We start from the raw sequence: 25,186 nt of genomic DNA on the forward strand, positions 1-25,186 counted from the left end.
TTTAATAACCGGAGGAATCCAACGTCGAGTTATGTGTGGTATTTCATTAAGCAGCGTCGAAGTCTGAACTAGACCATTATGAAATGACGTAGATGTTGGACCTCCTCCCCCATCATAACTCCTCTTTATTATTTGACGCTTCACACCTCTGCCACCCCCTTTAAAGATCCCGCATTTATCGCGAATCCCAAAAACAGAGAGCTTCCAACCAGTTCGACTGGTCACCACCAACCAACCATGTTAATTTGGTGTTTAGGTGTGTTACTTCTGTTGCATGTTGTGGACTTGCAGTTTGCAGTTGCAGACAACAGTTTGATTACAATTCCGGAACATGATACAAATGCTGTCCTCTATTTTGAAACAATTCTGGATCCAAACGACAAGTTGCATCTGTACTGGACTGTTGATTACGAAGAAGAGACTGTGACATTTGAACTCAGAGCTAGAGTAGCTGACCATGATTGGATTGGGGTTGGATTTTCAGACAGAGGAGAAATCACCAATGCCGACCTTTGTATCTTATGGACCGATAGAAAGAGGAAAAATCGATTCCAGGTACAATAATGTTTTTTATGGGAAGTTATGATTGTGATATATATTATTTCTTTTCAAAAAGTATCCATGATTTTTTTTAAAGTTTTGTATATTTTGCTTAATGTTTTATTTGATTTCTTAACTATTTTTTATCGAATGAAAGGGCAGCTGTTTTTTAGGAGAAAATATTATTTTAAAGAGTTTACTGAGGAAAATTTGAGTCGTTTCTTCCACTTTTTTATTCAATGCAAATTTTTACTGCAAAGAATATACTCAAAAGAAGGAAAGGCACAAAAATAAGTTAATTTTCGGCTTGAAATTAATTTTATTTCAAAATGTGCATCGATTTCTTACTTAAAAATATCATTTGTTTTTTTATTCATTTTAATTAACATGATTCTTTTGCGCAATAAAGTCTTTAATGGGTAAAAGAGGATTTTGAGCAGTCATCAATGCATAATTGAAAAGCCTATTTGCAGCTGTTAAGCTGCTGAAGGTATTTGTTTTGGTTATTAAGTTAAAGAAGTAAAAAAAATAAATATGAAGTATTATTTTTATTTTCTTCAGCATTTAAATATAATTACAGGAAAAAAATGGAAATTAATTTAAATGTGATCCTTTTTCTTTTTTAAATCCTTTATTTGAAGAATGAAAAGAATAGTAAAATCTTATCTGCATGTTTTGAAAACTATGAATACAAGTTCAGATGGTAGAAATATTTTTTATCCCATTTTTTATTTATTGCCAGCGAAATAGAAATCCAGAAATCTTAATTTGTTAATAACTTATATTAGTATATCACGAATCAATTTGCACGTATAGTGAAAATTTAATCGACATCTTAAATCTGAAACACATTTTTTTTCAAAAATTGTTAATTTTAGAAATTTGATAATTGAATTTCTAATTACTTAATGATAATATGAAATGTAAATTTCTATGTGATAGTAAAAAAAAAAAAAATAGTTTTATAAATTTCATGTGATTGTAAAATCTGTGATAAAGGAAATTAGGATTTCAAAATATTTCAACTAAAAATTTCGAAAAAAAAATTATTTTATTAGTATTAACATACTTTAATCTTTAAGGTGGAATTATTCCATATCATTCTGTATTTTTACCATTAGAATATCTTAATAAGCAATCGAATAATTTGAATTTACTATTGGTTATTTGCAAATAATTCTTAAAATAATTATATTGAGATAATCTTTTTTTGAAAATATACGGCATTTCCTAAACTAAGAATTTAAGTTTTACATTAAAACTTATTTCATCGGATTTTTGTATTGCAGGGCATTGAAAAGAATATGAAGGATGCACGTGCTACATTTTTCAAATTAGAATTCTTATTTTAATTTGCTCAACTTTTAATCATAAGGTGTAAAAATACAAACTCCCATGCAAAAGGCCAGTTATATCTAATTTCATTTGCAGCTGACATCATTGCAAAAACTCTTCTTTCAAAAAATGCAAGTAAACTGATTTTATTACACAAATTTATTCCTTCCATATGGTAGTTTGTAATAGGTCTCATTTTTTGAATTTTCATTAAAAAATGATAAACTCCTGGGTGAGTCATACCTCTGTATCACGGATTCTATTTTAACATGATAGAATTTGATCCATCACCAAATATGCAATTCGTGTTTATAAATGTTTTTTTTTCTAAGTCGATTGATATGCTCTAGGCTAGAAAAATATTGAAAAAATGGTAAGCCTATGGGATAACGTTTAAATAGAGAAAAAATGCTAAATCAATGAGTATAAGCGCTGCTGGTTTGAAATGTAAAAAAGCAAGACATTACAGGGAATATTTTGAAAGCATTTCATTGAAATTTTAAAAATAAGTATTAATTTTAAACTTGAAATTATGCTACGCTAAGATACAATCTTAAAGGATCTCTTTAATATTTCATTTCTATTACAGAGATGCAGATTTTGCTGTCCAATCTTTCTACATTAGAATCTTGAATATTCTATGCTTTCACAGGAAGGGTTTGCCATGATATAGCTGCATGTAATTTATCTTTAAAAAATAGGACTATAATTTTTGAAAAATTCATCATACAGTTGGTAGGAGAAAACTAATTTTAATTTAGCCGTTTCCCTTATAATAGCGTGTAGGACTTTTGCATAAATTTTTGATATTTCAATTCATATTAACTCGGTAACAATTCTAAACACAAAAGTCTCTGTGATAAGCATGAGTAGCTCGATATCACTTGCTTTCTTATGAATGATATTTTAATTAATATAACAGTGATTCAAATAACAATAAATGCCCCCAAATGTGCATCTAATTAGGAGTTCAAATTCACAGATCAAAGAGTTAAAATGCATTTATTTATATTTCTATGTATTTTAATAACAAAACATAACTTCTAGTTCGTATTATTTTTATATTAAAAATTAAGAAGATAAATAAATATGAAAAAGTATTCATTCTTGTAAAATCGTTAGTTACAGATAATAGAGAAAGAATACTCATTAACGTTACAAGATATTTGTGAATTATTATTTTTATCCAGAGTATGACATATATAACTCAGAAATGGTCTATAGTGATTAATCATAACTATGATGGCCATATTATTATTAAATTGTATTCGTTAGTCGTAACTGATTCCTAATTCACAGACGTAAAGAAAAGTCTCTTCAAACCAATCGGTATACTCCGTAATATTTCTAAAGAACTTCTTATATTTGTTTTAATTAAGAAATATAAAAATTTAATCATAAACAAGTAACTACTGAAGAACCTCTTTCATTTTGACACATTTCTTGCAATATAATTTATATGGTCCAGCCGGCAAAAAATGTAAAAGTTTAATCATAAGCAGGTAACCAAGTGGCGTTGTATTTACGCATTAACCTTAAAACAGTTCAAAACAAGGTTTTCACATTTTTTTTTGCAATCTCTGTATTGTTTCGCCAGCATGGTTCTAAATAAATAAATATCTGTACTGGTAATTAATTACTTTTCATTAGTTGGTTTTCTCATATCTAATATTTTTTATCTACTAATCCAATTTTTTGTTGGTTCTTAAATAGCGAAAAAGAAAAACTGTAATTATTTCTCGTGCATGAGAGAAACATTATAGTTATCAAAAAAATGGACTTGGAGATTTTATGAAATTTAGTGGGCAGCCTTTACTCCAAATTTGTAGATTTCTTTCAAATTTTGAACGAAATCCATTCAAAGGAAGTGCATTTGTCTGAGTACAAACAAACACGATAACTACAAAATCGAAGTGCCAGATACATGAAATTTGATACTTAGTTTTAAAATCAAAATTTTAGATTCAATAAAATTTTGAATCAGATCCATCTACGGATTGACAATCTGTATATTAAACGAGATAACAGCCTATAAACTGATAACTCAAGAATACAACCAATTAAAGAAATGAAATTTGATATGTAATCTAGTTACTAAAATAGTAGTTTTGTACAAATTGGTCAGAAGAAAATCATCCAAAATGCATACTCGATTTTATGCTCTATACTACGATAGCGCAGACACTCCACATGCAATCCCTGAAACTAAATTCGCGTTCATGGTCTTGCCCAGTGTCCACAGTTTTTATCCCTAGGGAGAAAAGATGGAATCTTAATTAAGAAGCATGGGAGAAAGTTCTAGGGAGACCAATCCGATTGGTTTTTCTTAGATCAATAAACTACAAATAAAAATCTGAAAATTTACTTTTTCATTTCTTAAGCATGATTCAACTTGGGTAAAAACCGAAGTACATATCTACTCTTAAATTATCAGAGAGACAGCTCGATCTAAAGACAAAATTTATAATCAGTTTTGTGTCATTTGTTGAACATTTCGTTTTGAAGAATTAAAGTCGTTTTTTTAATTCTTAAAGATATTTTTTTTTCATTTTCTTCCGGTAAAAGATATTCTTAAAGGGACGATAGACTGTGCTAAGCAGTTTAGCAAATTATTCACTTAGAGTTATGAAATTTTTTATGCATATACATTAAAATATACATTATATTTCTATATGTATTATTTTTTATTGTATATTATTTTTTTAAATTAAAAATATATAATTTTTAAAAATTTCAAAATACCCCAAGTGATGTAATTTTTAATTTTTCCTGTTATTTTTTACTTATTACTTTATAAAAATTTATTGAGAGAAAACTGGGTATGATTTTGTAACTCTAATTAAAAGTTCATTTTTTAGAAATACTTTTATGTTCTTGCAATGAATTTTTTTTTTACGAGTTTTGTTTTTCTGAACTAAAATTTGACTTTTAACTATCTTAAAAAAACCAAAACATAAAATGCATTCTCAGTTTTCTTTAAATGTTTAACCCAAATCTTCATTATAAATTTTATGCAATATCATTAAAATTACGACACCTGGAATATTTCAGAAATATTTAAATCTAATTGAAACTTTGTTTTGAGAAAGATTCATTAAAAATATATTTATTCCTCTAAGCCCTTCAAATATTTATCTTTTAATAATACATTTTATATTGCTATTTTAGTTGAATATAAGTGAATATTTTAGAAATAACACTATACAAAAAATTTCATCATTTGCGAGTTTTAAAGTCCACTGTCTTCTTCAGATGCAGAATATGACTCAAATACAATTTTAATGAAATTTTGAGATTCAACTCTCACTCATATATACAACATTCTTAGGAACATGTATTGATGCACTTGAAGGCATATTATAAATTTTCAGTTTTAATTTTTAAAATTGAGCAATCTAATCTTGCTTACCATTTCATTCATTTCAGAATAAGCGTTTTCATATGTAATTGAGAAGTAAATATAAATGAAAGCAACAAAATAAAAAATATATAACTGAATATATAGTAATGTATAGCTTTATAAACTGAAGGCAATAAAGGAAATTTTGAAGAGTTTTGAAATCCTCTCATATTTTCATATAGAAAGGAACTATTAAAAGAAATAGAATTGTGCAACACTTTTAATGAATATGAGAGATCTTTAGATCTATTTCATAAGTATGATGTTTAAAAAAAATTGAAAATTAGTCCCGGCCATTACAGACATGTTTGTTATGCTCATCCAATTATTGAATTTTTAACTTTAAATCTGCAAATAAGTGAAAGTATTATGCAATTTAAAATTCAAAAATCACTTGGAAGACTTTGATATCTCATAGCTCTTTTGTATTATTACAGGAATTGAAACAACAATAAATTTCTCAAATAAGATGTAGCATCTAATGAGGAAGTTATGTAAATTAGTAGGTCAATGGGTTAAAGAAATACTAAAATCATAAAATGCTGGAGTATAAAATGTAAAATGAACGTGGATATTTGTAACAAAGAAAATTAAAAAAAAAAAAAAAAAAAAAAAAAAAACTAGAAACCTTTGATTACATATTATGTTATATGCTTACAAACTATTTAGTCCCTAGCATTCTGAAAAGTAATGCCTTATATATCTGTGAGTATAAGGAACCCTTTTAGTGATTAGAAATCTCAAAGGAAGTTGTAGGTTGCTATAATTAATGTGAAGTTTTTGCTATTACACAGTTTTTATAATAAACATTATCCAACAAGAATGTGAAAACGATGCATCCTAAGTAAAGGAGTGTAAAGGGTTAGGATGAAAATGTTCGAAGTCGATGACATGGTTAAAAATATATATAAAAAATGAAGAATAAAACAAATCGAAATCACGATGTGAAGAAACGTTATCCTTATATATAAGATGCCATGTGGCTTCTAACAAGTGTGATGCGATTTTGTGTAAGAAAGTAATAAGTGTAAAAAAAAAAAAAATCAGTTAAACAAACGTGGATAATCAACTATTTTTATGATGAATATTGATGCAAAACTTTAAAGTCATAAAAATAAACCTATTTTTGATAATCATTTTTACTTTTATTCATGAGCAGGAGAAAGTGTTATATCCATTTAACATTTGAACGTGACGCACTTAATTGATCAAAGGCTCCGAAATATTTTGCATCAACTGCAGTTCGCACCTCCTTCTCACAAAGTTTTTAATAATTTTAAAACTGACTTTCCGTAGATAAAATCGCCCTTTGGTGTAGAAATAATTTTAGTTTTAGGATTTTAAAAATCTCTCTTCCATTATATATTATGCGAAATGATCTAGACTCATCATATTATTTTTTAATGTCAGAAGGGATAGCACTTTAATTATATTGGATTATATCAATTCAAAAATTATATCTAGAATGAGGATTTTATTTGCTCTTTGTTTTTAGGATGCTTACACAGATGAAGCGGGATTCGTTACATTGGATGACCATGACGATTGTCACTTATTAAGCATGAAAAGAAGAGGTTTCGTTACAAGATATGCATGGTCCAGAAAATTTGACACTTGTGACAATCAAGATTACTATATTGAGGTAAGAAAAATTTTCAACCTCAATTTCGTTAGTATTTTTTACAGAAATAACATTACTTAACATTTGATATAGAAATAACATTTTACTACATAATTTTTTAAAATGTTGCGCATGGTTTGAAACTGGTATGAAAGAACAATTAAAGCCACATTTCTGAAAGTAGAGCAATCGCAGAATAATTAATGTAGCAGATGCTTTAGGGCAAAGTCTATTTAAAGTTAGAAAATATGAATAACTGATATATCTTAAATTGCAAATAAAGAGGTTTTGAGGAGATTATTGCTTTGGCAATTTCTGAAGAAAACGCTTTAGAAAATGAAAACGTCTTTGCTCCTTCCTTGTTTATTACTCATTTGCCTATTATTAAATCATGTTGGCTTATGTGCACGCTTGCTAGTTACTTGCATTTTGGACAAAACAGGCAATAATCGGAAGGTATTAATGTCATAAGCATCATAAGAATTCAAAAATAGTAGCGCCTGGTGGTATTTTACTAGATTCACATAATCGAGAGCAATTAGTCTGTCCATTAAGTAATTCATTATGGGCCGAGGAAAAAAGGTTTAAGATTAGCATTCACAATAGCAGGACACAGTGTCACATTTTTGACATATAATATGTGACATCACAGGGTCACAAGATTACCTTGAACATGTCTTTTCCTTGGTTTAGTGGTTTCAGACTTTTGATTAATGGGTGACGATGCAGTCTCACTCAAGACAGTTGATGTGTGTGAGACATTAAAAAATATTAATTGTGTGCTATGATCTACATATTATTTGAATTTAAAACCCATAACGCAATTGGCAGACACTCTGTTTGACCCTTTGCTTTCTTTTCGATTTTATTCAAGAATCTGATACCCTACTAATTCCCAACGTCCCAATTAAAAATGAAACACTTAATGTGTTTCTTGATTATTTCCTTTTTTTTTTTATAAAATGCCATCTTTGAATGATTAATTTTAGCTTATAAGTTTAAGAACAAATAATTCGATGCACGGGCACGTTGGTTAAGAGGTTAAAAATATTATCCCATTTAAACTGTGCAAGACGATTGCTTTGAGAGACAGTGAAAATCTGCGCTATTCTATAAAACAAGAAATGTACATTACTGCTACAAGCCATGCTATAAATTCCCTTTCTCAGATCGATGTTTTATTGTAAATTATTTCGAAATATGCCCCAATTCGTAGATAACAACGTGTTTACAAAATCTATTACATGGCACTTAATCAAGAAAATTCACAAGTATACCAAAAATTAACTGATAGATATAGGCATAGAAAATTATATAGAAGATTTTCTTGCATTTTTTCAAAAAACTTAACTAAACTATAATCAAATATGTTTACGAATAAATTTTATTTTAAAAGAAATTATTATTCAAAAGTTTTGGTAACAGATCTGAGCTATACATTCCTAAAATGCCTTTTCAGCATATGAATAGCTTATTAACATATTTACCGTATTACATGCATTTTCTTCTATGATTTCAATAATAATGTAATAATTCTATGATTTCAATAATAAAAGTAAAACCATGTGAAAGAAAAGGATGCTTATAAAGTTTAATCCATTTCTTAAAATCATTCTTAATGCAGATTTTTCACTTTTCAAATTGATTACATTTAACATGTTTTTATTAACTATGCCGATTAGCTTATTTCTTAGTTATTTTTGGAAATATAAAATGGCTTAGTATTGAAAATATGTTATTGGTATGAAATAAAGCAAAATATTGAATACTGATATTATAAATAAAATTGATTAAAACTGATAATATAAGTAATGAGATCATAAGGCAGTGAGAAAGAATTACGGGTTGAGTAGACAAAATGATATACTGACAGAAAGAACGATACCTTTCCACATTTAAATGATTCAACCATTAGGAATAAATATTAAAATCAGAGATAGTAAAATTCAGCAGAACTCAACTACTCAATCCGTAACCGCTAATGCTTTAAAATTATTAATATTGGTTAAGAAAAATTTCTATAACATTTATTAAGGCTAGAAATTCGGTTATTTTAAACTACTTTAATTATAAGAAGTTGTTCATTGTTGTTAAAGAATTATTTAAAAGCATAAAAATAAATGACTTTTTAAGAGAAAATATGAACTTTGTTCGACAAGTGACATATTCGAAGATATCGGAAACATCCCACATTTACGTTATTTCCTTAACAATTATAGATAAAATTCATATTTTGAAAAAGTAAAATGGTGTAATAAAACAGCATGAAAAATATGCTTTTACTTTTAACTTTGTAATATGTATTAATATTTCTGCATATCATTCATTATGCTCTTTCATATTTCTGATATGAATCATACAACTCTTCATAAAATCAAAAGTATTCGAATAAATAATTTGCATTAAAGAAGTTTTTCTTCATCTGATGATTTGAAGCTTTACATCAAGAAGTCATTTGAAGTCATTTCTCCTTTTTCTCAAAGTTTAAAATCCATATACTTTTCCTTGTTTTTGAGTTTATATAAAATGAGGAATATTTTGATAGAAACAGATATCATGATTTCCGCAAATTATTTTTCCTATGCCTTCTTAGTTTACTTGTATTATGCATATTCAGAAACGTTAACTTAATCATGCTCTTGCGAGATTCGTTTTTTTTTACTTATTTCTTAAAATTTAATATTTTTTCTAAAGTCATCCAAAATTCTTGCAATTATTGTATGAAATAAGTTTGGAAAGACATGCATCAACAGTGATTTATAATATTTTTTAAATATCTTGCTTATTGCATTATCCAGAGTTGCAATAGTTTAACAAAACTCTTAACAATGAGAAATGATGTACCACGCATCTAAAAATAAAGCTAACGTGCATCAAAGAAAATACAGGATTCAAGGGAACCGTGTTATGTAGAAACAGATTTAAAAAAGAATGTTCTTTGATGGGTATTAGTGAATATAGACTTACTATTATGACTATGTACCTTCTAAAAAGATGTTAAGGTGATTTTTGTTCAATTATTAGCATACAGGACATGCTAAACCTTAATTATTACTTCGAAATTTGTATCTTCACAAAGAAATAGAAAAATCCTTTCCACTTTTTCAAATCATTAGGAGAAAAAATTTGAGTTTAATTTCAATCGGTAACGAAATATCTAATCTTGTTTCATCTCATTAATACTAGATGGACTTCAAAATATAACTTTAGTTGTAAAGTCTTTTAAAGCAAGCGTCTAAGGTTAGAGAAAGCAGTTATCAAATATAATAATTTATTTACAACGAAATTTAATGGCATCAAATCACTTTAAATGTTTGTATAGTAGGAATAAAACAGTATTATACTTGGTTTTCGAGTATTTCGAGTATTAGGGAGAACGATTTATTTCTTGGATAACAACGTTTTCGAAGTTTTGAGAAAAAGTTCAGCTATTCCTTGAATTAAATTTTTAATTGAAGATATGTTAGCTTTTCAGTCTAATTTGTCTCTGACTAACCATCTTACTTTATATATTTGTTTGAGACGAATATTCTGGTCCATTTTAATTGGTTTAACTAGTCTTTCAAAATGAAAATATTCCAAAGTACATCGAAGCACTTCGGTATCCCTGCTTGTTTAAAAATTCTGAACAATTAAAGTGAGCAGTTTATGACAGTTATCTCGGAATTTATGTAACTGATATAAAATTACCAAGTTAATATTGTTTCCGTTATGGCGTCTAGATATTGACTCTCTAGAAACCATGAGATGCGTATTCTACATTTTAGAGAAGTATTTTTCTTCGTTTAGTAAGGAACTAATTATTTTTTGTGGGATTAACAAATGTTATCTCCTTCCGAAAATTTTCTTCAGCTCTTTTAGATGTGAATTGAGGGCTAAGATTATGAATTTAACTATTCGAGTTTTGGCTAGTGCTGACATTTCGTCACTTAAATGCAAAGTGTAGAATTTCATTTTGAGAGATGTCTTTTATAAATAATGAGTAAAAACACGGGCTTAATTTTGTACTCATCAGGGCTCTAACTCGTATGTTACAAAAATACGGAGTGTGGTTTTGATGCGGTTTGGAAGTCACAATCAAAAATAATAGCCAATCAAAATATTGTAAATTCCATTAATTTACAAATGATGTACAATGATATTCTGAATTCGACTGCATTCGATTGAACAAATATATATCTTCAAATATAAACAGAGATTTAAAAGCATCCACAGAAGCTCGAAAGACACACTTGAATGAGGTCAGAAAACCCATGGGGCGAATAATTAAAACAGAGTGCTTAACGCATTGACTGCTGCATTGCTTTTTTGTGATTCAAAGTTATTTTGTTCGCACTGACTGTCGAATTAGATGAACCCAATTCTATTAAACTTAAGAGATAGAAAAGAATGGATCATCTAATTAGATGATCCCTTCTAAACCGCCGCAAAAACCATGGCGGCGACCGTGTTAAGCGATCCGCAAGATGAGTGGAGATCGTGCAGATTATCTTTGCGAAAGAATAGACTAATGGCTTAAATACATACGACAGCTGCACCAATCCATGCGGAGAAAATATTTGCTATTACAGCACCTGTACCGTCCTAATGAAAAGAACAATTACAGCTACTATTAAATTTCGAGAAAATATAATTATACTAAAATTATAAATATAATAAAAAAATATAGTTTGCATTAAGAAAAATAAAATAAATATATTTTATGCCATTATTTTTCATTCTTCAAAAGTAATTTATTTTTTAAAATTTAAAACATAGATAATGGGTAACTATCGAAGGTCTCTTATATAGAAAGCATAATACACGAACTTACATGAAAATAGATTTATTATGATGCATTAGAGATGAATCATCCTATTAACGTGTTCCGTGGAATGGCGGAAATACTATTATCATTCCAAAGCACACAGGCATACCAGTTTAAAGTAATAATTCAAATTTAGGATTTATAAAATGCAATGCATATCATAGTGGAGAAGAAATATTTAATGAGAAACTTTTGAATGAACATTCTCGTGTTTCATTGCGAATTAATGCACGAGACCATTATTGAGAAAATACCTCTACGATTGTTCACTCAGCAGTAATTTGCATAAATCAAAAGTGGCTAAACGTTTATGCCATGAGCATTCGACGGAATTTTTAATAATTAAAAGTCAAAGGTCAGTTATATATATCTTTTTCTGTATCTGTATAAATGTGAGATTAAATTTCTGCACAGTTTATTTTCAGTTGAAAAATATATGTCCTGCCTATGTTTGTGCTATAAAATTATTTTCTGTTGGGCTCTAAATGTTTATTTTCCTTTCATTAGTATTAAAAAAAATCATTTGTTGAATTATAAACAATGATATTTTTCATGTTAAATCCCCAACTTTAAAGTTTTAAATCGATACTGATATCTTCAGTCGATTAGCCAATTTTGAATATATTAATTATTAGTTAAGATGAAGTTAATAAAGCATAAGTTTTTAATAGGACTATAGTAAAATAGTGTATGAAAGTAATGTAGAAAACATTATTAGATAGTTGCAGTTTTTCTTTAACTTAAATAGTAATGTTTTGAATACTAATTACAATCATATGACGTATATGCCAATACAAGCCAAGTAAGAAAATAAGAACTCAAAACTGGTTTTAATGCCAACCGTTCCAGAAAGTGTTTTTACAATGTCCCAATATTATGTTCTTAGTGTAATATCAAATATTATACTTTATAAAGACAGAGTATAATAATATGCTTTGCAATTGAGCTTCAAGAATAGCAATGCGCCAACATTTCTAGCTCCTTTAGCGTAAATTTTCTCTTTTTATATCAAAAAGCATATTACTACTTTACCATTTTTTTTCAGAAATCTTTTGAAATTTTAATTTTAATTTATTATTTTCCGTAAATACTTGATTTTCTTCACAATAATTGTTAAATTTATCTAAAGATATCCTTTTCCTCCAGCTTCTCTTGGAGCTAGAAATATGCATATAATATTCTAAACCCAGCTATTCAGTCTTGATGTCTTTTGACACCTTAAATATTTTACAACGGTATTTGATTCTAAGTAATTTTACATATTAAAATAAACACTAAATGGTAGCATCATTTCAATTATATTCGAATTAGAAAATCCTGTTTTTAATAGTCACAAAAATTGGAGAATATCTAGTATATTATATTCTCCCGCTGCTTCCGATGTTGTATTTTACTGCGTATCATTGCAATGCATAATTATATAATGCAAGTTTTATTTTCCTTTTTGGCTATTTATTTCGCAAAGAGCTTATTTCAAATATGCATTCGCGAATGTGCATAAATGAGGGAAAAAAATAAATAACCGGCCAGTTGCTATCACAACGAATAATTTCATCATGAACTTAAATAAAGAATGGCATAGTTTAGACAGCTTCTTTAAATACATTTTATTACCAATGGAAAAGATATTAATAGAATTTTTTTCTATAAAATGACTATTTGGATAGGAAAAAGTTTCATTATTTTCTAACTTTCAATGCATGCACACAAATATTTTATAATAAATATAGCAACGAATTGAATTCGTGATGTTCATGCTTCAGTTAAATATTTTTTAAAAACAACAACTGATGATTAATTTGAACTCTTGTTATCAGTGTGTTGAAAGTGGAACAAGAAACTCTTAATCAGTTGAATTAAATTTTCAAATTAATTTCATAAAAACTTATTACTATTTCTATATATTTAAATAAATTTATAGCAAAGCAGTATTAGGTAAAAGGGAAAAAGCTTCAATTAAAATAACTTAAATAAGTAATAACTGGAAAACTTTATTTTTGATTTCATTTGCCATATATTGCTGTTTTCGAACGAAATTCTCTGTGTTTTTGTCAATATTGTCATGAAAAATAGTTATATTATGAAGATATAATGGTAATTAAAGTTGTATCTTCAGGTAATGTCCGGATATAAAGCGTTAAGCTAAATTAATCAGTTAAGTGCGTTCGAAGTGTATACACGTCAGTTCAAATCTTTATTTTGACGTGGTCGATTTGTAATTTATTTAATAAAATTGAAATCTCATTTGCTTTATTATGATTTTTTGCAAAATTTACTATGAAGCCATCGGTATTGCGTTCGAAGTGTATATACCACCATCGCTTGACATTAAAGAGGGAGACTTGGGGGACTTTTAACTAGTAAATTGCAGAATTTATTCTTTATTACTGAAACGCACAATGAAGAGATAATTGTGCAACCACAATAATAATTTAAAATAAATTTTAAAACAGAAAAAAGATTTTAGGATTGGGAAGAAACAAATCATAATCTAATTTTAATGAGAAGTATATTTTAACGTAAATTATTATATTTTACTTTCAGTATACCAGATGTCATAAAAATATCATTATCATTAGTATTTGCCACATAAGGCGCAATGGACTTATCGGGTATTTTAGATTGCCAAAGATACTCACACCTGCCTTGCATCCATTTTCAGGTAAAGCTAGCAAATGTCCCCCCCCCTTCCCCTCTATCTCAAACCAACTCTTGACCTTTAGTCTTGGGGAAAAAATGCTCGAATTGAAACATCACAAGGCACGTATTTCGGTGGATAAAAAGAAACAATACAGTTAATTAGAGAAAAAGCAATAATAGTTAATAACTAATTTCATAGTAAACTATAATATAAAAAATACACCTTAATAGAATTATTTGAAATGTGAATATTGTTGTAATGAATGCCAGTCACGATTCGAAAGCACATCACAAATTGCTAACTTCAAGTGGTCACGCAATCAGGATGTACTGTCATTCAGCCGGGTATTAAAAACTCGCGATATTTTCTCACATTCTCTCCCCAGTAACTAGAAAATGTGTTGATACTCATCCAGCCGCAACTTAAAGGTCTTTAATACAGTTATATTTTGAAAGTGGTAAAGAAATTTACTGTGAGTAAACTGGCCTTGAGATTGAAATTCAAAGCAACCTTCAACACTGTAACATGATGATTTCGACTATTACATTATAAATGCATTATAAAGTAATACCTTCCTTAAGCTTCGCTGTTTTATAAAATTCTATTTTAGGCCATTTGACAACAGTTTTAAGAATTATAAGAAAACATGCGTTTGAAACTGTAGATTATTTTCTCAGTTAGAAGCATCCGATACATTCAAGAATTATTATTAATTATAATTAATCCGACTCTACCCAAAAAATAGAGAGATATTTCACATGGATGGATGAGATAACGTAGTTTTGAAATCGTTTTAATTAACACTGTATATATGGATGCCAAGATGCTTTTGAAACGTTTTGTTGAGTAAGAATTAAAAAAAAATGTTCGCTGTTTAGTTTGGAATTTATTCTCATTTTAGAAGCCAAAAATGCCGTTTGTGCCATTAAACACAAACTAACTCTAACTCTCATTTTAAATTATAAGTGACGACAAAGAAAAGCAAGAAACTCTTCATAGCATAATTTGAGTTTTGTTGTTATGAATAATGTAGTTTGTTGTTATAAGGAATATAAATTGTGAAATATCTAGTGTGAATGAGATCATTGTAGAAAAAGTTTTACTACCACTCTTTCAAGTCCAATAATCCAAAAAATGTCCAATAATATTTCTCATTCATCAGAGACTTTCCTATGAGCTATCTCTTTTACAAAGTAACTCCTGGAAGCAAAAAAAAACTAGACTTTTCTTCAAATATTTTTTCAGTATGGACCTTTCTTCAAATATTTTTTCAGTATAGACTTTTCTTCAAATATTTTTTCTAGTATAGACTTTTCTCCAAATATTTTTTCAGTATAGACTTTTCTCCAAATATTTTTTCTAGTATGGACTTTTCTCCAAATATTTTTTCTAGTATGGACTTTTCTCCAAATATTTTTTCTAGTATGGACTTTTCTCCAAATATTTTTTCTAGTATGGACTTTTCTCCAAATATTTTTTCTAGTATGGACTTTTCTCCAAATATTTTTATTTTTTCTAGTATGGACTTATCTTCAAATATTTCTTTAGTATGGATTTTTCCAGTAATTAGTTTGATTCTCATTTTCCAAACTTTTTCCAGTTACTTAACCATCCTGTTTAGATGGTGTTTAGTATTTGGTAATCTTTTTTGTACTTTTCATGTATTTGTTTGAATAAATATTTTTTGGAAGTAATGTATGATATTCCATGGTTTTTGAAACTTCTATATCTTTCGTTCAATAACATTCGTTTCGAAGCTAAGAACTGTCTGTAATTGTTTTTCTCTTCAATTCCACACTATAACTTTTTACTATTTACATTCGTTTTTCTCATATCTTTTGAAACTCATTATTTTTTAGTTACATATTAAAGTTAAGAATGTTTTTTATTAATTGCTTAAAATATTAACGGGATTTTATTTCATAATTAAGATATATCTTAGATCTGAGCTCATGCTCTTTTCAAAAAGACGCTTATCATTCTGATATATATTCAATTTGAGTCATGGAAAAACCAATAGTCACACGAAAAGTGCTTGCAACAAGATTATTTTCTTATCAAAGAACTTCTTTATCAATTTGTTAGACATCCAGTTTAAGACATGGGAAGACCAAATGCTTGGAAAAAGAGAAAATGCTTGGAACTTAGTCGCAAAGGAAGTGATTGAATGAAAGAAAAATTATTAAGTAGTAGCTTCTTTTTCATAGGGTATTGTTTTGTATACTTGTAAGATATAAACAAATGTTTGTGTGTACAAAAGTTAAAGATGTAAAACTGAACGCTGTCTTTGGATTTTAATCTGAAAAAGACTTTTTATATTTTATTGCATGTTTCTAATCTATTATTTATTTATAAAAACTCTTCTTTTTTGATAAATTTCATGTAACTCTAAAATGTCTTAAAAGAGCTTCAATACTATATATAGATTTTCATGTAATTACCTTTACTGATGACTTTATTATGAATCAGTTTGTGTTGAAGCTTAGATAGAGCAATGGCACTGGAGTCGTTGATCTCCGGTTTCGAGACCAAATCCTATAAAATATATCCTAGATGTGTAACCTTGTTTCATATTAATCCGTCAGTTTTGAACAAACATTCTCGCATTAAAATGTTGTTCAATCATGGAAAGTGAAGTTCAAGCTCATTAAACTTAAATTTAGTAAAAAAAGATAAAGAATTTTTTTTTATTACTTGGACATTTCAAAATTAGGGTGTCCAAGGTTTTCTTATAAATCGATTTGTCGCTAAATAATCAATACCACATAATCGAGTTTTAGGAATGTTTCAACCGAAAGACGAAATTAAATTTTCGTCAACCAATAACGAATGTTTCTGAATGTTTTTTCGCATCATGCCTGGACTTGTTGGTCCCAGATGTGAAAAAAATCAGAAATTTCCATTATAATGGTTGAGAAAATCCAATTTAAAGAAATCCTAATGTAAAAGTTAGAAAATTGAGACAGATGTTATTTGTTAAGCAACGAAATCAAGTGAATCTGTTTGGCAAAAGACGTTCTCTTTCCGACAATTTTTTTTTCATTAAACACGATATTTTCTTGCATCGTGAAAATCAAAAAATGTATAAAAAGGTCTCTAAATACATACTGTTAGATCCAAGGTTGAATTCGTAAAGTAAAGCTGCAGTTTACTATTTTAGTACATATATATTTCAAAATCTATAACCTAACCCACCCACTTGAATGGGGAATTATAGAAATAGTTTAGAAAGAAATAGTTGATACTCAAAACTTTTTGAAGATATATTTCTGCTGCTCCTTTTCTATCCAAGAGCTCTCTTCTTTTTATGACAGTCCCATTTTCTGTGACAAAAGAAGAAACTTTTACAGTTTACAAATTTTTTCGTCTGAGGAAACGAGTATTTCCCGTTCAGTTTTCCTGTTTATGATTTCTAGAAAGTTTTCTTTCATATCATTTCGAGGAGACAACCAATATCGTAGTTTTAATCCAAAGCCGCCTGGAGCTGAGATCTTGTATAGTATTCGATAATATCTGTGCTTCACCAAGAACTGATTGCTAACTTTGAAATGTAACGGGGCTTTGCAATATATGATTTCTTTTGCGCCCAGGACAGATTTCCGAATTTCTCTCTTTCCTAGAACATTTGGATACTGTTTTTCGAGGGCATAAAACTCTAAATATTTTGATCTAGAAATTGAGTAGACGTCATTTTTTCCCAAATTAAATAGTGCATTTTTTATAATTCTTGATATTTTGAGATACTAGCGTTAAGTCTAGTATAACGTTAATGTGGTGTATGGTTACAAGATACTTCGTAATTCTTTACCAGAACAACTTAATTATTCTTTTGTAAAGAATGGAGTCCTTTTCTTTTAAATGGTCTTTTGGTCTTTGAAGAAGAGTGATAGAATTAACCCTTTGCAGGCGGATGGTAACTCTCATTCATCATTCAAGACGGTGTATCATTTTGACGTTTGATTTAATTTTGATTGTGAAAAATACCTGCGGAGTAGTAAGAAGATGCAAATTAATTAAACTGAAGAATTCAATTTAAAACAATTATATATATTTATTTTTCGGAGCAATGAACAAGTCTTTGTATTAAGTGAATAATTATGCATCGAATTACTTTTCCGAGTGCAAAGGGTTAAATCTAGAAGAAACTGACAGAAAAAGAAAATGAATGTCAAAATGTTTTAAAAATGGGAAAATTGTCTATAAAGCTATTTGAAAAAACAAACAAACCCCTCAAGCTACTAGATATTGAATAAAAATTAAGTAATGGAAGTAATAAGTTTATACTAATTCTAGAAAAGGAAATCTAGAATTAATATAAACTGTTTTATTTTCCTTGGTATTGATCATTTTAAGTAACTGCCAGTTATAATTCCAGTTCATTGGTAGGCAATGATGTTTATTAGAATCATTTCTGAAATAAAAGAAATCCAAATATTTGCGCATAAAAGTGGACGAATTTTCTCCCCTATCATATTTTGTTAAGGTTTCGTTACAATCGTGTAAAAAGTGTGTCGTTTAGCTTCAAATTAATATACCCAATTTTTTATTTGTTAAAATAAAGAAAGAATCTATTGAATTGAATGAATTAGTTTCAAGATAAATTCAAGATGAATAATCAGTACAGAAAACGTTTCTATCGAAACAACTAAAAATCTCGGTTGAAAATTTATATATCTGACTAATTTTGCACAATAATTCCATCCTTTGAATAATAATTTTAAAAAATTTTGCTTCTAAAATTATAAGCAAACAAAATCACTTGACATTTTTTCTTAAAGTATTCCGACTTATTGAATTAAAAAAAAATCTTTTGAAACTCAATTATTACCCTCCCTATCATTAACACCCTCACATTTATAAGACAATGCCAATTGGATCAAATTTTTATTTCAAAGATAATGGACATTTACAACCATTGCCGTATTGATATAATTGGATTCAATTCACAAATCTCATTTTTCTCAACTTTATAAAAAATGATATTTATTTAGAGAGCACTTAAAATTTAAAAATGCTTTTTAATACTATTTTCTTACATTTTATTTTAAGGTATCTTCTCATTTTTAGCTTTTGCTGAAATAAAAGGGAATTCATAAAAAAAAATGTATCTATTCGTTAATTGTTGACTTATATTAGGAGCCTTTTTAAAAAAGAAATTTTCAAAATGGAAAAACTTTATTTCAAACTGAAATATTTAATTAGTCATTAACTTTGAGTTTTTCCTTTTATAATAGGAGAATAAAAATAAATTCCGAAATTCTTTTTTTAATGCAATTAAATTGGTCCGATCTTTTTAAAATTAATCATATGAATTTACTTATTTTCATCAACATCACTATTTTTACAAATGACTACGCAACGAGCAAAGACAATGATTAAATCAATTTGAAATTTTAATTAAAATAATGTTTTGATAATTAAGGACATCTGCTTTTGAAATTTGTTATTTATAATATATTACTTTCTGTAATTTAAAATTAAGCAATTATAAATTCTAACATCAGTTTCTATTCAATAAATTGAAAGCTATTTTATTTACTACTCCAGATATGAAGAGCTCACTAGAAAAAAAGTTGTGGTATTTCGTGAAATCTGATTAAAATGTTTAATATTTATTATATTCAATTATGAATAAGGGTAGATAGCTACACATTTGAACTGTTTTCAATTTATAATTTTGAAAATGATTTAAAACAAATGAATTTTCCAAAACATTATGATGTTCCAGTGACATATGATTTAAAATCGGTAGAAGTATGTTTCTGAATTTTATTTTTCCTTACAGAAAATTGCTTATTCCAATAAAGAGATGTCTGCCCCACTTGCCTATCTATAGAATACCAATGAAAATGCGAAGTTCATCATCTTCGTAGACACAACAGGGAATTTCTTTTAAAAATCAAAGCACTTCAGATCTTAATTTCAGAATATATATCTACAGATGTTTTTGAACTGAATTAATAATATCTATTAGTAGCCCAAAATCAAGCGAATTTGCTTGATTAGTTTTTTATTCGTTTGCTCTCTTGCTTTGTTCTTCTAAACAAATTAAAATAATTTGATTTAAAGAAAATAAGTTTTAGAAATCTTAAACTATCTTACTTCAAACGAAGAAATTCGATTTTTTTTCCTGCAAATAGCTTCTCTTTGTTGTTAAATGAAAGATTTTGGCAAAAAACATTTCGTTATTAGAAACGCAATGTTATTTTGAAAATTGATCATTGATTTCGCTATTTAATTATTCATATGCGGCCATCTTGTTCGAGAAAGTGTTTTTTCAAAACAAGCGGACATTTTTGAACCCATCTTTGGCGATGATGTTTATTATTGTTTGTACAATATGCGAAGATGAATTAGATAGAACATATTCATAATAAATAGGTTGTTTAATTCAACTTCAACTCAGAGGGGTGTGGAGGGCATTCTTTTAATCAAGATGATACGAAATTAGACCTTATCTCAAAAATTCTTATTTCAAAAGATAAGATTTTATTAAATGGAAAAAAAATGGAATGGTTCGTGTCGATTTTGAACACTCCTACATGACATTACATTTGAAAAATCGTCTCGTTCTTAAATACTACTAAGTAGCAAAAAAATTGTTTAGTACTACCAGTGTATTAAACAAAATATTTAAATTAGATGCTATTATAAATTTGTAATATTGCTTCCCTGCATAAATAGACTCATAGTAAGAAAAAAGGTTTAGAGATGTCTTAATGGATACTGAAGCGAAGTTAGATCAATGACCCTGAAATTTGGCCACAAATTTAGCATCTATTTAACCATGAAAATGAAGATTCTCGAAAATATACGAATTTTGGGAAATATTTCTGTTAAGAGCGAAGATCCAGATCCTTCTGATAATTCGATATTATGTCCCGAAGACTGTGAAAACGGAATGAGACAGCTGAAATCTAGCTATTCGAGCGAATTCTTTCTTTCAAGTCTTGATCTCCTGCCAGTTCTTTCTGTGCTGTTGCGTTTGTTTAGTAACGATTTGCCGCTTGCGTGTATGCTGCAGATTTCTGCAAATACTGACTTTATGTACATTTCTGTTTTCTTCTTTCTACCTGTATTCTGACTTCTCTTGTGAAATAAAACTTCATTAATTGTTATCGAGTTAATTAGACTTTTCATTATACACCCACCTGACGGATTTTCCGTAGCAATATTTAATCTTATCTTTAAAATGATAATTATTTTATATTGTGATAATAAAATTAAATCCCCTACACAATAAGGTAGTGTTCGAAGTAAAAAAAAAACTATTTATAAAAGTGAAAAATTCACTGTCTTTGCAATTACTTTTGTGCGACTGAGAATTTAAGTTTTGCTAAAAATCACGAAGCTGGTGTCTAGATGCCCCATGTGTACCCTACTATGTCAATTTACCCATTTATTTAAAAGCATTTCGCTATTCAAGAATACTCTATATTCATTAAAATTGATTTTTGAAATAAATTTTATGACCACTTTAGTTTCGAAACATTTTCACTGTGTACAAAATGTTGCTACTTTCATGTTAAAATATTCGAAGCTTATTTCTGAATTTTTATTTTCTTGACTTGAAAATAATTTTATTTCTAATTATGTTTAATTTTTGTAGGATGGAACAACACATGTTGTTTATGCCATGGGAAGAGGACCCATTCGAAGACTTGATGGTATGAACTTGGCTAAAGAAATACATGGGTTTCAAAGAGTGCAGCTTCTGAAGAATATTATGCCAAACCCACCGTTTCCCGAAAACACAAAGACAATAACAATCCACAATGATAAGGTAGAAGTCCATAAAGATTTTTTAAATTTATTTTCTGAATAGACTTTGTTTATTTGCAGTTTCATTGATTTATTTAAAAATTTAATGTCAGGAAAACAGTTAAATTTTTACAGCATTATGATCAGAGTTAATAATAAGGGTTTTTCTAGAAACAATTTAAAAAAAAAAGTTTACGAAAGCTGTATATTGAAAACTGAATTTAAATTTTTTAGTCTTCAGAGGTTAAATACTTAATATTCGTCGGCAAGTCACAAGAAGTTTAAAACATGAAGGAGAACTTGCGTATTGTTGTCTAAGTAATAGATACATTGCTGCAACTCTGCTTAAACTACTTAATTTAAACTTTTATTAATTTCCGCATGAATCCAAATATTATTTTAATTTTAATTTTTCCAAGATTTAAAATTCAAGATAAAATTTAATTTCAAGAGCTGGTTACATTGTACGGGAAAAATCTTTTATCATATTGCCATGAGCTCATTTCATTAATATCTACTCAGTGAGAAAACGAAATTATAAGTAATCCCTCACAGGATATCAATATAACTACAGCATACAATGACGATACAGCTGCAGTATATAATTATACAAAGAAAAGAAACTAGGCAAGGCTAATAAGTCAAAAATATATTAACATTAATTACAATTATGGGACATACAATAGCATGAAATTGTTAATTTTTTCCATGAAAAAATCATACAATTGAATTAGATACAGGAAATATATATTAATTTATTTCAGATACAAGCCTCTTGTTAAAGTTTACATACCAACTGGCTCTGTAATATAAATTATTGCAGTTTAACAATAATCATAATAACGTTCGTCGGACTTTTCTCCCATAATTGGGAATGAGAAATTCAATATCATCGCAAAACCTAAAGGCTAGTTTAATTTGATAGACGAAACAAATGTTTCAATTGATAATTTTGAGGTCCTACATAGTGTCTCAGCACCGTAATTATAAACCTATAGGGAGGGAAGTACATCTAAACAATTCAGAATTGCATCGTAATTCTGGTTCAGATTCTGTCAGACACGGTATATGGCGTTACAAGTGAGTCGAATTTTCGTGATTTTCGAACGTTCCTTAATAGACTCTTCATTTCGGCATTCCTTAGCAAGACTCAAGAATTCTAACTAAAGACCTCACAGCTTTTTTCGGTACACCGACAGTGATCATTAACCAATGAATGCACTCTACTCAGTGTGGATAGCTGTGATGTCATTGATTATGGTCACCGACTCTTTCAAAAGAATGCTGAAATGAAGGCTCTCTTAGGAAACATTCAAGAATCCTGCGTACCTGCAATGCCATTTGCCATGTCTGACAAGCATTGTTATGTATTTCCGAGTTCTCTAAGCATATGCTATCCCTCCTAAAAGTTTGCAATTGTGGTTCTGAGGCACCCAGCATATGATAGTGCGAGGAAGAGGAAAGAAAACATAAGAGCAGTTTTTAATACCGAGGGCATATAAATCTTCGGCTTTTAGGCATTTTTTCACCACTTTTGCAAAACAAATGAAATGCAGAAGTGCAGAAATGCTAAATTAATCCTAGGAGGCTTGATATCTGTTGTCACTATAATTGTAACTCTTAGATGAATTACTGGAGGTCTTGTAAGATTTTCTTGCTTACAGCTTAAGACTTTCTTGTGCATTTAGATTACATTTTTAGGGAACTATAAAAACTCCCATTCGAACTCTTTGATTGGGAATGATAGATATATGTTCTAATTTGGTTCCTATCAAGTAGTTATGTCAGTTTTCTAAAGACAGGGTTCGAATTTTCTCATTCTGACGTATTACTGTTTAAGAACATACAAAACGACGCACTCGGACATTAAGAAGAGCACGAGCGATGGTTTATGCAAATATGTTAGTTATCATTTGAAGCCCCCTAGTGATCTGATACTCATTGGCTAAATAATAGGTTTTTTTCTTCTGATCAGCAAAGAGAAATTTTACAGTTCTTACGGATATAAGGATATGTTAGACCTGAAATTAGATAGGATATTCATGCGTAATTTTATGTGTCGAATTTCTGAAATAAAAATATGAAAGAGTAACAATTTTATCTCGTTTAAAAAAAATTCTAAGCTATACAATGAAAACCCCCAGAAAAATCATATATAACTCAAAAAATATTTGGACGCATAAACGAAAACAGTTTCTGTTATTTTTTCCTAATTATCTGGTTGGGATATATTTCTTAAAAATGTAGAAATTATAAAGCATTTACTTTCTCATTCAATATTTCCCCATTGTTTTCAACACTTTTTGTTCGTCATTTTATACTTCCAGGGAATATTTTTATGTAAAGGTGGGTTTAAACTAAGTATTGTCAATTCAATAAAATTGCAAAACAGCGTATAGTTGTTCAGTCTGGGCAAATACTTGATGTCCCCTTTTCTATGTAAGCGCGATCTTACTGGATCGATAATACTGGCTTAATATAAACTTCGCTTAGTTGGTTTCCAATGATTTTCTCTTTCCTCGGTTTACACCATTATTCCTCTGGCCCCTTGAAAATTACGAAAGAAGGGAAAAATTGCTATTTTACATCTTTCAGTCTGCTTTACATACTGAAATACTGAACATTTACCAAAAAAAGATTTTTTCTTCTAGGTAGCAGTGCCAAATGTTGAAACAACCTATTATTGTACTCTACATCGTTTGCCTCCAGAATTTGAAAACAAAAATCACATTATTCAGGTAAATCATTGATTGTGTACTTAACAAATTGTAATACTCAATTACTTTAAAGAAATTTAAAAATATTTTATCCATCTATGAAAGTTTTCTTAATTTTCTACCCTTAAGCTTCGACTGAAACACAGATATGAATTCATTATTATTCCATCAACCACTGATGGGATTAACTCATGTTGTCTTATTATGAATCAAGTGCAATCGAAATAATTCTGAAATTCAGCGATTTTCTTGTCGAATTTCGCTTCTTTGGTGCACGATATTTGAACATGGCACAAAGTGGAATTAAATAACATGCAAAGTAACGCATAATACGTGATGGTAATGCTATGTTATCCGATTCTTT

At 28.6% G+C, this 25,186-nt stretch overlaps 1 protein-coding gene across 1 annotated transcript in view; it reads left to right on the forward strand.

The window, feature by feature from the left end:
• Positions 1-25,186, forward strand: part of LOC129960344 (dopamine beta-hydroxylase-like) — a 148,599-nt gene continuing 123,413 nt past the window's right edge. Inside the window, exons 1-4 of the mRNA XM_056073719.1 lie at positions 1-555; positions 6,771-6,917; positions 21,954-22,127; positions 24,757-24,843. Coding sequence (XP_055929694.1) covers positions 238-555; positions 6,771-6,917; positions 21,954-22,127; positions 24,757-24,843 — 726 coding nt within the window. The 5' untranslated portion in view covers positions 1-237. The remainder of the gene's footprint in view (positions 556-6,770; positions 6,918-21,953; positions 22,128-24,756; positions 24,844-25,186) is intronic.

Source organism: Argiope bruennichi, chromosome X2 (assembly GCF_947563725.1).
Source record: "Argiope bruennichi chromosome X2, qqArgBrue1.1, whole genome shotgun sequence".
Lineage (NCBI taxonomy): Eukaryota > Metazoa > Arthropoda > Arachnida > Araneae > Araneidae > Argiope > Argiope bruennichi.